Source organism: Hippocampus bargibanti, linkage group LG11 (genome assembly GCF_051943395.1).
Source record: "Hippocampus bargibanti isolate YZ-2025 linkage group LG11, ASM5194339v1, whole genome shotgun sequence".
Lineage (NCBI taxonomy): Eukaryota > Metazoa > Chordata > Actinopteri > Syngnathiformes > Syngnathidae > Hippocampus > Hippocampus bargibanti.
Window position 1 is genome coordinate 5,218,258 of NC_142744.1, and position 17,646 is coordinate 5,235,903.

General features: G+C 40.6%; 2 protein-coding genes across 3 annotated transcripts; both read right to left on the reverse strand.

The window, feature by feature from the left end:
* Positions 1–387: 387 nt before the first annotated feature.
* Positions 388–12,521, reverse strand: LOC148891245 (schwannomin-interacting protein 1). 2 transcript variants are annotated; one of them, XM_089008159.1, is made up of 8 exons: positions 12,354–12,521; positions 11,999–12,233; positions 7,370–7,479; positions 6,076–6,193; positions 4,569–4,775; positions 3,328–3,451; positions 3,105–3,198; positions 388–1,342 (listed from the first exon to the last, which is right to left on the reverse strand). In XM_089008159.1, the coding sequence occupies exons 2-8, from the start codon at positions 12,188–12,190 to the stop codon at positions 1,291–1,293; spliced, it is 897 nt and encodes a 298-aa protein (XP_088864285.1). In that variant the 5' UTR covers positions 12,191–12,233; positions 12,354–12,521; the 3' UTR covers positions 388–1,290. The 2 variants fall into 2 exon arrangements, with proteins under 2 accessions (XP_088864285.1, XP_088864287.1); XM_089008161.1 differs by lacking the exon at positions 12,354–12,521 and adding an exon at positions 10,168–10,287 and having other exon boundaries at positions 391–1,342; positions 11,999–12,015.
* A 1,632-nt stretch (positions 12,522–14,153) lies between these two features.
* Positions 14,154–17,103, reverse strand: LOC148891246 (uncharacterized). The gene is given in 5 exon segments (XM_089008661.1): positions 14,154–14,218; positions 14,221–15,016; positions 16,071–16,189; positions 16,324–16,470; positions 16,617–17,103. Coding segments are annotated over 5 exon segments (1,332 nt in total). The 5' UTR covers positions 16,822–17,103.
* Between the last annotated feature and the right edge of the window lie 543 nt (positions 17,104–17,646).

Below are 17,646 nucleotides of genomic sequence, written 5' to 3' on the forward strand. Positions count from 1 at the left end.
TTCTTGTTCTCTTTTGGCGTTTAAGACTTGCCGCCATTAGGCCCCCCACCTAGCCTTAATTAGTCAAAATTGGCGTCAGTTGCGTGGCCATGAGGCGATTTCCGGTTCCGGTCACAGCAGCAGTGACTCGAAACGAATTTAAAGTGTATTTGTTTTATACCAGTGTGGTTTTATCCAGATTACGACGCATTAAAATGTGTAAAAATGTGCCAACTAAAAAAAATAAAAAGTCGTTACCATTTACAAAGGGACTGGCCTTCTTATGAAGACGCCAAAAAACATTTCATTTTTAATAAAAACAATAAAATGAAGCCACGGTAGTATTATGCACCTTCAGAATAACATGCATTTTTATTCAAAATGTTTTCATTTAAAATAACCCCAAAACGTCATACCCCTTTTTTAAAAGTCGCAATTCAATGTTGTTGGATCACGTGCAGTTACCCAAAAAGCTCACGAGGTAGCGCTACTACATCCAGTTGAATGACAAGAATCAGCTATTCACACTGAAATGTTTATTATCTCATTTCTTTACAGTCGTTATATATAACATGTATCCACATAGCATACAATAGAAAAAGAAATTTGACTTTATGCTAAATGGACACATTGACAATGAGTATAATAAGTGTTTTTTTAAAGAGACATCCTTGCAGTCCATTCACTTACTCCATAAAATCAAATATATTTTGAGTCTGGGATGTAGTTATTGAGTTTTTCTTACTTTGTAGATTGAAAAGAACATTTTCAGTGAGGCAGTTTATGATACTTTTTTGACTCTGACACAATACCATTCATATAATTTGTGTGTTGTACAGATTTACGTCATGCAAATGTGCAAAGGTAAAGCTAAAAAATTACAAATACAAGTATGCACTATATAGCAGCGATTGTTATACATCCAGTTGCGTGTCTGGGGAATTCTCAGTAGTGCTGCAGCATTGAGGCGATGCCTTAAATGAACACGGGAGATTTAACATTTCTATTGCGACAGTGAATTCCAGTTTCAACCATGACGGACAAATAAAGTGTACAAGTGCTCACTTTCTATCCTTCTAAAAATGCACTTTGCCCAAAAAAACACACATTAAGGTTAGCTTTGTATTGGAAATATGTCAGGAAGATTTCTTTAACTCTTTGAAATGTGCCACATGTAAGTGCATGTAAAAACATGATATGGCCTCTTGTTTTCTCCACAGACAGCACAGACGGAGTTTCCTTGGCAACACAAGTGACAATCCATTGAGTGGGTACGACGTCGGATGGGCGTGCAGATGGACACATGGGAATTCATTTAGCGTTTGCTTTCTCAGCCTGGTGCCGCTGATGACTGTGAGAATGTCTGTATAAAGACAAAGAGCTAATACAGTAAATGTGGTTGGTTGTAGCACTGACCTATATTTCCAACCAGAAATGCAATATATGTCCCATTGATTTATATTAATTTCCAAAAATCAGATCTTTGACTTATTTACAGTCGTGTTATCTCAGCTTACGAACTACATTGGTCCCCAGAAAGTGTGTGTAACGCGAAAAGTTCATCTGCCGAATATTTATTTCCCATAAGAAACCATTAAAAATTAGAATAATACGTTCCCAGGTCCCCATGACATTTACTTTTCTACTAAATAAACCTTAAAGGGCAACCGACGCCACTTTTTTGTTTTTTAACTGACATGAGAAAAGCGTTTTATAGCATCTAAAATACCCAAAACACGCAGTATGATATTTTTATTCAAATGCAAAACACCAATAAAAATGACTTAAAGTGTCCAAAATCTGCAAAAAAATGAGCTGCGAATTGGGCATTTTCAGAAAGTCCCGCCCCCAGTTCGTGACATCACGCCAATGCGTCTTGCATTGCTGGAGAATACAAACAATGGCTTCAGATTCGGATAATATGCTTTCTTGTTACACATCCAGTTCTGAATATGATTCAAATAGTTCTGAAGAGGAAAGCATACATGTTTGCAATCGATTAAACAATTTATTCCGTGTCATTTTGAGGCAAACGGGCGGGGTGGAATGTCTCACCCAAAAAGAGGCAAGAAAATGGCCACCGAGCTGTGAGGAAACAATCAGCCCGTTTCCACAGGCTGATAATTCCTTCCATGGAGCTTGGACTCCCTTTGCTGGTGGCTTTTGGGTGTAAGACATGGTTTTTAAAAAAACAGTACAGCAAAATACACGTGAAGGAAAGACGCCAAGAAAAGACGCTACATTGCTTTTTTTTTTACGGTCAGGAGGTGGTCCTTTTCTGACGTCATGTAAGGACTCGCCACCAACTCAAAAACAAGACTTCCTGAATGTTCAGTGCGAGTCTTAAAACGTAAAATACAGCTATAGGCGGTGGAATCTTGTTAAAATACGCCCAGTAGAAGTCATTTGAAGCCATTTTACAAATTATGGACACAACTTGTCAGGAGACGTTGGTTGTCCTTTAAAAACACAAAATATACCTTATTTTATGTATAATAAATGTGTTATTGAATTGTAATGAAAGAAATAAACTGTACTATATAATAAAGTTATTTTATTTACCTTTGCGATGGTCGTTGATGTAGTTGCCTCTTGATGAAATCAGAGTGAAGTTGCCGTGCTTTTTCTGCGATAATACCCTCACACACACTGTCCCATGCTAGCTGCTTTTCGTTAATCGAAATCAATAGAAGTTTTTCAACCTCTTCTATTGCCTGAGACCGTTGCTTAGACAACACAGAAACACCCTTAGCCACACGTAGCAATGGTCGAGTTAGCATACTGGTACTTGGACGCTAAGTCACACAAACGCACACCTCGTTCGTGTTTTTCGCTGATCTCCTTCTGCTCAACCGTAATTTTCTTTTGTGTCCACTTCGTCTTAACACTAGCCTGTAGTGGGGTCTTTTTCGTTCCCATAATAGCAAAAGTACTCCACTCGATAACAAACCACATCTGCACTCAATGAAAGTGTGTGTGGAAAACTAGTCCGCCAGCCACCGTGGCGCTGTGTGAAATTTAATGTTCGTAAGCTAAAGCGTTCGTAAGCCGAGGTATCACTGTATAACTTTTTTTTTTTTTTTATCAGTGGGTGGTTAATTTAATAAATGTGTGAATGTGTTCACCTGGTGAGATCCTCAATGTCCACCAGCATGGCATCCTGCTCAACATGCTGCTCGTCCCTAAGCAGCAGCATCTGCACCAACTCTTCACTGAGACCTACAATGTAAACTCAGAACTGTGAAGCAGACGATCTTTCCACAGAGTAAAAGTTAACTAACTTTCGGTGCCCAAAGGCAAAAACGGATTACCAAGCGTGACTGAAATACTTGAGTGTGTTCTACTTACTCTGGATCTGCGAATGCAGGTCGTTTGTGATGACTTGGAGCTGCCCAAGACTCATATCTCTCATGTCGCCTCGCCTCAGATTCCTCTTCATCAAACCTTCGCTGATGTGAGGCAGATGGGGAAGCTGCGTGCATACACAAAATCAAAATGCATGATTTTCTTTCCCCTAACAATTAAAAATGGAAGTTATATGAAAAAAAAGTGTGTCCCCAAAAATGGCATCCTGGTGAATATTTTCAATAAGTATCATAAATCAAGCCTCTTTTTAATAACTCTCAGGGGTGGGCCACTTTTGCAACTACATGTCACCTGAAAATGACATCACAGTGACAAAAGATGCCGACCAATAATGCTTGGTGTTTATTTTTTCCTTCCAAGGGAGGTGTAAAAATAAATACACATCCATAAATACATAGCTCGCTAGCCAACCAGATAGCTAGCTATTTATTTATGCCAGCTAGCTAACTCAATTGCTAGCTATTTATTTATACCTAGCTAGCTCTATAGCTATTTAGCTCGATAGCTAGCTATTTATTCATAGATAGCTAGCTCAATAGTTCGATAGCTAGCTCAATATCTAGCTCGATAGCTAGCTAGCTCGTTATCACAATGCCAAAAGAAACCAAGAGACCAATAATGCTCTGTTTTTTTCTTCCAAAGGAGGGAAAAAAATAAATAGACACATAAATAAATACATAGCTAGCTAGCCAACTGGATAGCTAGCTATTTATGTATAGCTAGCTAGCTCAATTGCTAGCTATTTATTTATACCTAGCTAGCTCGAATGCTATCTAGCTCGATAGTTAGCTATTTATTTATAGCTAGCTCGCTCAATAGCTAGCTCGATAGCTAGCTAGCTCAATATCTAGCTATTTATTTATACCTAGCTAGCTCGATAGCTATCTAGCTATGTTTATAGCTAACTATCTTGCTAGCTAGTTCAATAGCTCAATAGCTAGATCAATAGCTGGCTAGCTCTATAGCTAGCTAGCTAGATATCACAGTGCCAAAATATACCGACCAATAATGCTCAGTGTTTTTTCTTCCAAGGGAGGTTTAAAAATAAATAAACAGAAATACATAACTATACAAAATACATAACTAGCTAGCCAATTAGATATCTAGGTATTTACTTATAGCTAGCTAGCTATCTGGCTAGCTAGCTAGCTCAATTGGTAACTATTTATTTATACCTAGCTAGCTAGGTAAGAAAGAAGCACAGGATGTGACTTCCAACTAACCAAATCTGCCACAGGCGAGCGTCTGTGTTGCTGAATCTGCCTCTCCACCTCCACCTGCATACGAGCCATGGGTCGAGCCAGAGCCAAAGCCACCCGCGCCTCCTCCTGGAGCCTGCGCTGCACCCGCCAGAAGCCGCCGCAGTCGTCTAACGGATCCGAGTCCTCCTCCGCCGTGTCTCGATCTGATAATGATGAGCTCTGTTTGCTCTGAAGCAGAAGGACTTGGATTAGTGTGATGAACATACGAAAGACGTTGGTTGTACATTACGAAGCCTGTCAAACCTTTTGGCTCTACTGACACTTGAAGGACAACCGACGTCTCCGGACAAGTTGTGTCTATAATTTGTAAAATGGCTTCAAATGACTTCTACTGGGCGTATTTTAATAAGATTCCACCGCATATAGCTATATTTTACGTTTTAAGACTCACGCGTAACATTCAGGAAGTCTTGTTTTTGAGTTGGTGACAAGTCCTCACGTGACGTCAGAAAAGGACCGCCTCCTGACCGTAAAAAAGACGCATTGTAGCATCTTTCCATCACGTCAATGTATTTTGCTGTACTAATTTTTTTTAAACCCTTGTGTTACATCCAAAAGCCGCCAGCAGAGGGAGTCCAAGCTCCATGCACGGAATGTATCACCCTGTGGAAACAGGCTGATTCATTCCTCACAGGAGCTGGTCGCCATTTTTCTGCCTCTTTTGTGGGACGTTACATTGCAGTCCAGATGCCTCAAAATGACACGGAAGGACTTCTTTAATCGATTGCAAACATGTATGCTTTCCTCTTCAGAACTATTTGAATCATATTCATAACTGGATGTGTAACAAGAAAGCATATTATCCGAATCTGAAGCCATTGTTTTTACTCTCCAGCAATGCAAGACGTCTTTGCGTGACGTCACGAACAGGGGGCGGGACTTTCTGAAAATGCCCAATTCGCAGCTCAATTTTTTTTGCAGATTTTGGACACTTTAAGTCATTTTTATTGGTGTTTTGCATTTGACTAAAAATATCATGCTGCATGTTTTGGGTATTTTAGATGCTATAAAACGTTTTTCGGATGTCAGTTAAAAAACAAAAAAGTGACGTCGGTTGCCCTTTAAGAGCAAGGTGTCAAAGTATTTTTTTTTTTTGCCGCAGGCCACATTGTAGTTACGTCTTGGAGGCCATTATGAATTTGGGAAGCCATTAGAATGCTTAATCCCCTCCACATATTACATATAGAGCACACAACAAATTGATGAATAACTAGTTTTCAATTTGAAGTAAAAAAAAAAACTGTTATTGTGGTTTACATGGTACAATTTAAAATGTTGGTTCGGATTTTAGCAAGCATCATGAAATTACACGTTTAATTCGCTTTCGTGGGCCGAATTAAATGATGTGTCAGGCCAAATTTGGCCCCCGGCCCTTGACTTTGACACCTGTGCTTTAGAGGGACTGCCTGAGCATTCTAATTTACAATTCTTGGACAGTACAGTCCAGCCTCGCTCCAGCTGGGCATACCACTGGTGACAACGGTGTGTCCAGACTGGTCTCTGTCCTGCTATCCTCGGCATCGCTGTCTTTGTCACTGCTGCTGTCGTTGACAAAACACACCTGCAGGTTGACTCCGCTGTAGAACCTGAGAGTAAAACCAAGAAAAGGCAAAGAGGGTTTGTGAGGAAAGTGACATGAATCATCTTTAGGTGCCTGACATCAAGATTCTCCCCCCACCAAAAAAACAACAACAAATTAATGAATAACTAGTTTTCAATTTTGAAGTCAGGAATAATGACTGTTGTCATGAGACAATTTCAAATGTTGGTTCGGACTTTAGCAAGCATCATGCGATTTCACAAGTTTAATTTGCTTTCGTGGGCCGAATAAAATGATGGGGCGGGCCAGATCTGGCCCCCGGGCTTTAACTTTGACACCTGTGCCTTACTGTAAAAGACAATCGGAATCCAATTCTGAAATACTGAACAGTTGAATATTATAATAATAACACATTTCATTTATAAGTGCCTTCCAAAACTATCAAGGTCACTTTCCAGTCAGAGCATACGTTTTTTTTTCTGTGGGTGAGCAGCGGCAGCCACACGCACCAGCGTTCACTCAACCCTGAAGTCACTCAAATAGATAGAAAGCTAGCTAGCTAACCAATCGATAGCTAGCCAATCGATAGCCAACAGACCTAGCTAGATAGCCAGCCAGCTCGATAGTGAATAGCTAGATAGCCAGCCAGATAGCTAGCTAGCCAGCCAGAGCTAAAGGTACAATTTATATCGCCTGTGACCTATGAAAATATCATTATGTGGCAGTAAATTGAATATTTAGGCCTATTTGTATATATTAATTCAGTATTCATGAAATGGTGTCCGACGGTTGGCTCCTCATCCGAAAAGCTTCGTCAGTGAACTAAATTTGTGTTGGTAGCTCTGGTCCGCTACAGAAAGTGCTGAAGAATGAATGACTTTGTGTTGTCATATTATTTTTTTTTTTTTGTTTCGTTTTTTTTTTTACTTTGAACGGAGGCGCGTGTGGCTGCCGCTGCTCACCCGCAGAAGAAATATCCTGTGATTGCAAAGTGTCCTTGAGAGTTTTGAGAGGCACTTATAAATGAAATGAATTATTATTATATTATTATTCATCAGTAATGAGTAGAGTTGCCTTTGAAAAACAAAAAAGAGAAAGCGTGGCAAACATAATTAAAAATCCATGATGCTAGGGGGAGGGTTTGTCAGCCAGCGTCGAAAATAGACGTCAGACAGAATCGACAAGAAAAACAAGACTTCACAGGCTCCTTTCAAAAACCCACCGAGAAGACAGGTCGTTTTTGCTGCAGCCGGTGAAGATAACTGGATCGTCGTCATAGAAACTGCCCAGGGCAAGTTTCTGCCTAATAGATTCTCTCTCATTTCGCTGGGCCTGTCAGGACAAAAAATAAATAAATAAGGACAAAATACAATTAAAAGTCATGTCCAATTTACGGGATGATGCTGGTTATCCTTCAACGCGAAAATTCTGGATGTACAAACTGTCATATACAGTAAAGTCTTGTTATATCGATAGTACTGCTTATTACGATACTATTTATATGAACTCAAGGAGAAAATTACTTGCCCGCAGGATCGGATATATCGATAGTCCGGTTATATCGATATTTTTTCTGACTCCCGAGAATATCGATATAACGAGACTTTACTGTATTTTCAAATTTAGATTCTGGTCTGGTTTTGAGTATGATTTTTTTTTTTGTTTGGAACCAATTTGGTTTTTAATCCCAATTTACACACAGAACTAGTGTTCTTATTTTGAATCTTGCCAAGAGATGTATTTTGACATCAAATAATCAATGTACATTTCAAAGTTTCTGCCAAACCTGGCGACCAGTCCAGGGTGTGTTCAACCCCTCTCTCAGAATCATCTGGGATTGGCTCCAAGTGCTATACAAAACGGATGCACAGATATTCTCTCAAATAACAATATAGTGACAAAAAAAGAAGATGCAAGCGGTTTAATGCCATTGCAGGTTTACTGTCAAACTAAACATAAAATAAAAAGGATGCAAGTGTTTTTAAAATAACCATTGTTCACAATTAGCATCTGACTCCAAGCGTTAAATCCCCTTAAAGGGCAACCGACGTCACTTTTTTGTTTTTTAACTGACATCAGAAAAACGTTTTATAGCATCTAAAATACCCAAAACACGCAGGATGATATTTTTAGTCAAATGCAAAACACCAATAAAAATGACTTAAAGTGTCCAAAGTCTGCAAAAAATTGAGCTACGAATTGGGCATTTTCAGAAAGTCCCTCCCCCCCTTTTCGTGACATCACGCAAAGACGTCTTGCATTGCTGGAGAATCAAAACAATGGCTTCAGATTCGGAGAATATGCTTTCTTGTTACATGCACACACATCCAGTTATGAATATGATTCAAATAGTTCTGAAGAGGAAAGCATATATGTTTGCAATTGATTAAAGAAGTCCTTCCGTGTCATTTTGAGGCATCTGGACTGCAATGTACGCTACATACAGAAAAGAGGCAGAAAATGGCGACCACGCTCCCTGTGAGGAATTAATCAGCCCGTTTCCACAGGCTGATAAATTCCTTATATGGAGCTTGGTCGCCCTCTTCTGGCTCTTTAAGGTGCAACATGACGTTTTCAAACCAAACCAGCACAGCAAAATGTATTGACATGATGGAAGGACCGCTTGATGTGTCCTTTTTTTCGGACAGGGGCATTCCTTCAGTGACGTCACATACGGACTCATCTCCAACTCAAAAACAAGACTTCTGGAATATTCAGTGTGAGTCTTAAAACGTAACATACAGCTATGTGCGCTGGAATGTTTGTAAAATACGCTCAGTAGAAGTCATTTGAAGCCATTTTACAAATTATAGACACAACTTGTCCAGAGACGTCGGTTGTCCTTTAATGGATGTGCATGCAAAAATGAATGCCTATTTCAACAGAAATGGTGGAGTACCACATGTAAACAGACAAAAAGACTCTCACCACCAGATATTCTTTTTCCCCTTGTGAAATTCGTCCTGTACTACTACATCTTGTGGACCGTCATCCAAATGGGATTTTACAACAACAAAAAAGCTAACTAGCACACAAATCGCATTCTAAGTGGGTTCTGTAGACGTGTTTGGCATATACGATTGATGACGATTGGCCACACACACAATGTGTATATGCTTCTGCCATCACGGTTGTCATGGTAACTAACGCGTGAGGTGGTTTGAGGTCTCGCTCCCACGTATGACACCCTTACAAATGTGCTGACACCAAGGAAGCGATTGAAACTGTGAAGAAGGGAAAAAAACACATGTGTACTAAGATAATCAGATATTTGATGGACAGGTGACACGTTGACGTGAGTCATGGGAGCACCATGTATGCAATACAAACGCATGAAGGGATGATGAGGCACTTTTTGGTCTTTCTAGACTGACCCATATTCATCACTTGCACTCCTGATTTATTTTTGGAGAGTGTATCAAAATATAGTTGACATTTTATCCATTTAATTAGTCTCAACTATGCATTGCGTTTTTAACTGTATTCCTATAAATGAGATTTATGACTGCATTCTTGCATTAGCATTTATCGAAATGCAATCACAAAGCTACCGCGGGACACTTCTCTTCTTTTTTTTTTTTTTTTTTTTGCATGTCCCAAGGCTACCTATGACTGATTTTTTTTCTTCATGGTGCACACACACACACACACACACACACACACACACACACACACACACACACACACACACACACACACACACACACACACACACACACACACACACACACACACATATAATGTCCGATAAAAGATCATACATCTCCATCAGACACATTCACGTATGTACAGGTCGTATACGTTTCATTGTAACACCCTTTTTGTCCCCCCACGCCAGACCTCTTATCTAACGTAGTCGAAGAGATGCACAGACGACAAGAACGCTAGCGCCTCTGTATCGCTGAATCATTCGTAGCATCACAAGAAGGGATGGGTGCCAATCACCTAACAGCTGACAAATGCTTCGACGTGACACGACATCACACACACACACACACACACACACAAAGGGACACACACCTGGTAAACGTGTTTCTCCTGGTGCACCATCCTTCATCGCATCGTACTGAACACGCAAGCACGCCCTGCCCTTCCTTCTCTACTGCAGTGGAGCCGGACCCAGGAGACCCTCTTCATATACTGCAAAGGGAGGGGGAGTCAGGGAGGAGGGGGAAGGGGGGAGGAGGGCATGGGAAGACAAATGCAGGAGAGGAAGGATGGAAGGAGGTGCTTGTTGGGCTCCAGATGTGCTATCTGTACCTCCATCTTTTTTTTTTTTCCACTGGCTCCATCCTCACTGTCCTAACACTGAGTGCATTGATGTCAATGGTTAGCATCAGTAACTGGCAGTCATGGCTGACAAAATCGAATGAATGTGACGCATAACCCATGTCGATAACAAATTAATAATTTGCTCCAATGGTCACTTTGAATACATGTGAGATGATTGCATGGCAGTGGGTGGGGTGACTGGACAGGGCCTCGTGTTTGTAGCGACTGTTTTTGTTTCTCGAGGATAGCAATGGAAAGGTTAATAGTAACAAACAAACAAATAAATAAATCACAAATTTCATTTATAAAGCACCTTTCAAAACTCTCAAGGTCACTTTACAGTCACAGGATAAGTTTCGCAGCGGGTGAGCAGCGGCAGCCACACGCGCCAGCGTTCACTCAACCCGGAAGTAACTCAAGTAGATAAAAACCTACCTTGCTACCGAATACATAGCTAATAATAATAATAATACATTTCATTTATAAGCGCCTTTCAGAACTCAAGGTCACTTTACAGTCACAGGATAAGTTAGTTAGCTAGCTAGATAGCTAGTGAGATAGTTATATAGCTAATAGCTAGCCATCTATCAGGGGTGTCAAAGTCATTTTTTGCCGCGGGCCACATTGTAGTTATGGTTTCCTCTCGAGGGCCGTTATGAATTTGGGGAACCCATTAGAATGTTTAAATCCCTTCAAATATGACATATAGAGCACACAGCAAATTAATGAATAACTCGTTTTCAAATCTGAAGTCAAGAATAATGACTTTTATTGTGGTTGACATCCAAAAATATGACATTTTGGCTCAGATTTTAGCAATCATCATGGAATTTAACAAGTTTGATTTGCTTCCGCGGGCCGAAAAAAATTATGTGGCGGGCCGGATTTGGCCCGCGGGCCTTGACTTTGACACCTGTGATCTAGATAGCTAATAGATAGCAAATTATAGTAAGATCATGATTATTATTATTGTCATTATTATTGTTAATATTCTTGTTATTGTTATTACTATTGTTATTAGAATAGATATATGCGCTGGAATCTGTAAAATACGCTCAGTCGAAGTCATTTGAAGCCATTTTACAAATTATGGAAACAACTTGTCCAGAGACGTCGGTTGTCCTTTAATGTCCTTTTATTAATAATAATAATGAAAGGCCTTAGAAATGAAATGTATCATTATTATTACTATTTCTACTATTTATTATTATTATTATTATTATTAATATTATCATCATCATCATCATCATTATCATTATTGTGTAAATTGGCCAAAACAAACATGCGGATCAAACCTCTCAAGATGGAGGACATTGATTTGCTGTGGCGACCCCTTGAAGGGAAAAGCCGAAAGGAAAAGAAGAAGAAGACTATTATTGCTGTAGAATGTCATTGAGAGTTTTGAAAGGCGCTTATAAATGGATTGTAGTTTTATTATTATTTGTAGTAGTAGTATTATTGATATTAATATTGTTAACAAGGAGATGTGAGACAATCTCTTTTCGTCAATGGATCCATTTACAGATCCACGACTTGATACATCTAATCTGTACCCCAAAAAAGAAGAACTAAAACTGACCGAAATGCTGGACAGTCTGCCTTCTCCACTTCTGTAACACTCCTGCAGCTCCTCAGCCCAACTGCGACTATTCACCATGAAACATCTTTCCGACTCCGTGCCGTCCTCCTTCCCAAAGTCCATCCACCACCGACCCGCTCCGACCCTTCCCATGAACACTTCACCCATATCCACGTCATAGTCCTTCTCCATGGATAGGATTGACAATCAGATCGCTGTATCCATCTTCATGTTCCTTGAATTATGAAAGAAAATAAAATGTAAAAAAAATATGAAAGTCATTGTGTGAATAACATTTGTTAAATTAAAATACTTTACTGTACGTCCATGCTGCGAATCTTACAAAAGCGCTCACCTTCTTTGGAGATCATCTGATTTTTCAATGGAGTTCCAGCACTACAAATGACCCAAGAGGCTTCCTCCCCGATGCCTTTAAAAAAAAATTAAAATGGGATGTTATTCAAAATTCAGCTATTAAAGCGCGATATAAATCATTATGTATTATATCAAGAGGGTCATGATGCAAAGTTTCCGGCAAAGAGCAGCAAAACAAGTAACGCATGCCCCGTTTTGGCAATGCTACGTGTACTGGGAGGTCACGTGCGGCCTGGCTCCAATGATGCGTGGAGATGAGCATCACAGCTAAGGGGAAGGATGGGTGGGGGGTGGCCTGGAGGAGATGGCCCCATGTGGAAATATATAAGAACGGACAGAATGAGGTGGAGGGGGCATGCGCACTGTGAAGCAAAACAAGTTGCACACATGGGCAGAGGAACGGTTGCTTTATTTGCACTATTTTTACTTAAACTGGATCATAACGCATTGTCAGAGATGTTCGGTTGGACATTGTGGACAAAGGCTTGTACACAGGAAGATTGTATTTTACTGCCAGCAGGAGATGTAGTCATTCATGACAGATCCCCAAATTCTGTAGCCTCTGCCACGCTATTTATTGAGACTACAGTGAGACCTCAACTTACAAACACCTTATCTTACAAACTTTTCATCTTACGTCAAATTTATGAAAATTAAACCTTATAATAAGCACTATTTTCATAATACACACCCACCATGGCTGGCGGAGTGATCTTCGGCGGAAGCACACGACCGAACAGCACCAGAGGTTAAGTGACCAACAGTCCTTATGGAAGGTGACTCCTTCCATAAGCCATCAACAAGGTCAAAACTTTATTTTACAGCACAGTTTATTTCTTTACAGTCATGTAATGTGCCTCTCTTTCCAAACAGCAATTCCCTTTGACCTTCGACCTCCAACGCCATTCCATCAAGCCATCAATGACCATCACAAATGTAAATAAAGCGACTTTGATACAATGCAGTGTATTTCTCTCATTACAATACAATAGCACATTTGTATACATAGAATAAGGTATGTTGTGTGTAGTTTTAAGGCTTATCTAGTTGAAAAATATATTTTATGGAAACCCGGGAACGGATTATTCCCATTTTAATGGTTTCCTATGGGAATTTTTTTTTTGAGATACACACTTCGCCTTACACTCTGTCTGGGAACCAATTAAGTTCGTAAGTTGAGGTCTCACTGTATATGCAAATGAAAGTGAACATTAGTAAAACAGTTTTCTTGATTAGAATACCACACCACTGGACGTTCTAAGCACCAACAGCTGTAAGCAATAAAACAGATATTTTAATTGGTTGTCTTTTCCGTGAACTGATAAATTCATAACCTGGCTAATGAGCTCTTCCTGTGAGGGAGTTTCAAGTCCTAAAAAAAAAAAAAAAAAAAAAATGTTCATTCTTAAATTATATGGGTGTGGAGTTATCTGAGCTTGAAATGGGGGCAGTTGTACAAAATACAATACATATTGATTTATAGTGCTTTAACATGGACTAAAGGCAAATGCTGCCCCGCGTGGAAGGGAAAATCATTGCCAGAGGTCTGACCAGCGCTTTTTTGGCACCCCTGCAAGAAAAACCCGAACACATTCTAAACTTTCAATTCCCGGATAAATTCAGGAAAGGCAGCGAAGGCGTTAAAAATAAAAAAAATGACACATTACAAACCAAATTGACTTTAAAACCTTTTATTGAATGCCAGTGCCTGTAGGAGAAGTAGACATTAGCGTACAGCCGTTAAAAACAACATTTACAACGAATCTCTTCTTACCATGGGCTATGATTCTAGCTCATCCCAGTCAAAGGGGATGTCTTCGTCCTCTCTTGGGGACAACCAGGGCCCTGTTGCCAATACGGGTCGTTTTGAGGTGGTCCGGGATTGTCGCCAGCAAGACGTGCACTCTTCGGATCGGCCGCCATCTGAGTAACTTTGTTGTACGAGACTTCCTGCGCCAATGGGTGGCTCGCGTCAGGGGTGACGTTTTCATTCTGTGGGTGGATTCGGGGTCGACATCGTCGTTTGGTTGTCGTGGCAGCGGTAGGACTAAGCGGCATCGTGGGGATGATGCGTTGACAAGGTTTTCTAGGCGTAGTAGTAGTCGCGGTGGGTGTAGTAATAGTTGTTGTAGCAGCGGGATTGGTTGTCTGAGAAATGGGTTTTGTTGATGTTTCTTGACCATCTGCGAAGTCCAATTGTATTTCCTTCGATGGGGGCGCTTGAGGACGGGGGTAGAGATAATGGGGCAAAGGACAACGCGCTCCAGGTGGGTGGCAATAAGGGGCCGCGGGGTTCTGTGGATAGCGAGCGTACAGTGGATAATGGATCGGAATATACGGATAGGGGTGAGGAAAATAATGCCGGGTCAGGTACAGGGGATTGTAAACGCGATGTACAAGAGGATACATGTGGGGATTCTGGAGGATATGCAAGTAGTAGAGGTACTTTAAATAGTTTTGATAGTGCAGGTATTGGAGGTGAAGGTTGGCGTCAGACGCGGCCTTGTTGATGTCACGCTTTGGGCGGACCGCATTAGGGCCAATTGGACGGATGAGATGCAGAGGTGGCGAGGGGGGAAACATGGGGCAGGAGAGTGTCACTGGAGTGTTCAGGAAGCTTAGTTGTAGCATATGATAGGCGTTCTGAAATAAGATTTAAAAAGGAAAATTGTTGAGCGGCACTGGAGATCAGTTGAAGAGTTGAGGGAATAACACAATGAGCACATGGGAGATGATTAACTAAACAAGGGAGAGCGACACCACACCAGCATGAAATGTACATTTCTCCACTGGGGAGACTAATAAAGGCAAATCTAAACAACCCCACGCCCCAAAAAACTATCAATAAAAACCAGTGGTGGGCCATCAAGGCCTGCAAAGTCTTCTGTGCTGGCCTAAAAATATCTGATATCACAGACTAAAGGTGAATTATATTTTGTCCATGAATTTTTATTAAATGTAATTCCAAATTGTCTTTCAGCTACCTTTCATTGCGTTTCCCTTATTGTGCTGCTTCCAGATGTGTTTTCGTATTTAACCAATCATATTTCAGCCTTCATTTGTTACCAGGATCAGAAATCTACCAGGACGCCATCACAGTTCTGCGGGCCCTGTAGCATAAAAATGTCGACGAAACTGTTGCTTTAACGAATCAGAGTTAGCAACCCAGGGCCTGTTGGAAGGCGCTGGAAACGTCAGTTTGTGCAAACTTTGATTGGCGAGTCACTATCCATTGGATAGTATCCAATAATAGCATCACTATCGCTAGTGATAAGAGCATACTGGCCAGAGCTAGCACACAAATATATTGTGTTGATTTAATAGCGGTTTTTTCAACCCTCAATGTCTGCACAAGGAGAAACACCGGATTTGGTGGCAGATACACTGTTAAATCCATTTTCAAGACTGGCTTTCCAAGAATAGAGTGACATCATTAAGGTTGGACAGCTCCGAAGCTCGCAAATTTTTCTGAGTTTATCGTGAATCTACACGTTCATAGTGAAAATTCAATTTAATGACAGTATTACTCAAGTTTGGCACCCTCTAGTGGACATGTAGTAAATCACCACTCACAGCTGTGGAGTGATTCAGATGTAGCACTATTGAAGGCCTAGGAGTGACATGCGTGGCCCGCCACTGATAAAAACACTTTATGAAATACTGCAAACCAGGAAAAAAAAATCTAACATCAACATACCTTTCGCATCACTCTGCAGCCACCGTATGACATGACAAAGACAAGGCCAAAAGAATTCCAATGTAGCGAATGACCACAAGATTCTGGCATCCTGCTTAGAGGAAGGGAACGCCCAAAGCCTGAAACAACAATAGTTAGATAAAAATGTCTCTTTTTTTTCCTTGAGTAAATATTTGTGAAATAACAAACTGGAGTGAATCAATGGCTGTGGTATCAATTGGCTCAAATATTAAATTAAGAACATGAGCGTTACCCAGGTCAAGTTCCAAATTCCGAGCACCCCGGCCCACGACTTTAAATGTCATTTTCGTAAAACCACACTGCAATGAGGGATTTGTGAGCCGCCATGCCGCTTCAACTTCTCTGGGCTTGCCAGACGGCGATGCGTTCTTCCAGTTTCCTGGAGTGGAAGAAAGTGTACAAAATGGAGTCACGTGAAGCCGAACATTCGCAGTATGGAAAGACATTTTACTCCTTTCATTTCATACTTAGTACATTTTTCTATTGCCAATCGGCCCCATAAGTATAATCAAGTGGAACACTTACCCGAAACAGACGATTCTGCCAAGGCGTTCAGTTCTGTCCCATTGAAGAGAATCTTCCCCTTTCTTACACCGAGCTTCTCGCCGGCTAACTGCCATGGGTAAACTGGACCAATTCTCTTCTGCAGAAACCAACCGAAACTCGGGACAAATGAACAAAGGAGCAAGACGAGTGCTACGGTACGACATAGCCCAGCATCTGCCCCCATTTTTGCGGACACTCACCAAAGGGAGGCAAAACTCGACAATGAGAGAAAGGGAGCTCAGAGCATTTCTTAAAGAATTTTTTTAAAAAGCGAACACCTGTGCTCATTAAGGGCAGAACAGGTGAGCTCGTTAGGGCCTAATAGTCGTCTCTTTTCTGTTGTCCTGACAACCACTTGTGATTTTCGATTATTGATTTTTAAAACAGGTAATTCATCCATGTTAAGTCTTGACCACAATACTCACAATAATTTGTAAAATGAAACAAAATAAAATGTAAAAAAACTAAATACATGTTTAATTTAAAACATTCTTATCTTACAGTGTATTCTCGATGTTCAAATACAGAGAGACCTCAACGGTTTTGAGCTAGCAAAAGTTTATGGAATACCTTGCTACATCGTGGTCTAACATCCGGTCAAGCGCTTTCAGTATAAAAGCATATCAGCTATTATCACTGTTTTTACCGTGGTGTGTCATCCGTTGTTGTCTGAGCAGATTGAGGAAAACATGTATTCACTCTTAACACTAAAAACGCTTAAAAAACACAAAACAGGTCAGATCATTAACCCCAATCAGGATTATACAATATTTTGCCTCCACTCATAGCAATTAGTTTCATCTAACGCTCCACGTGAGAACTGGCTTAAGTCATCAGGAACACATTTTTGGATGATGGAAAGAGGGTGCTCCGTATTCATGTAGTTGTGGAGGGCAACCAAAGAGGCTGAAGTGGGCCGCATTTTAGCCATGTTCCAAAAATGCTAACAGTTTCATACAACTGCATATTTCTCACTAGTTCAATCTGTATGTTTTTCAACATTGCTCTT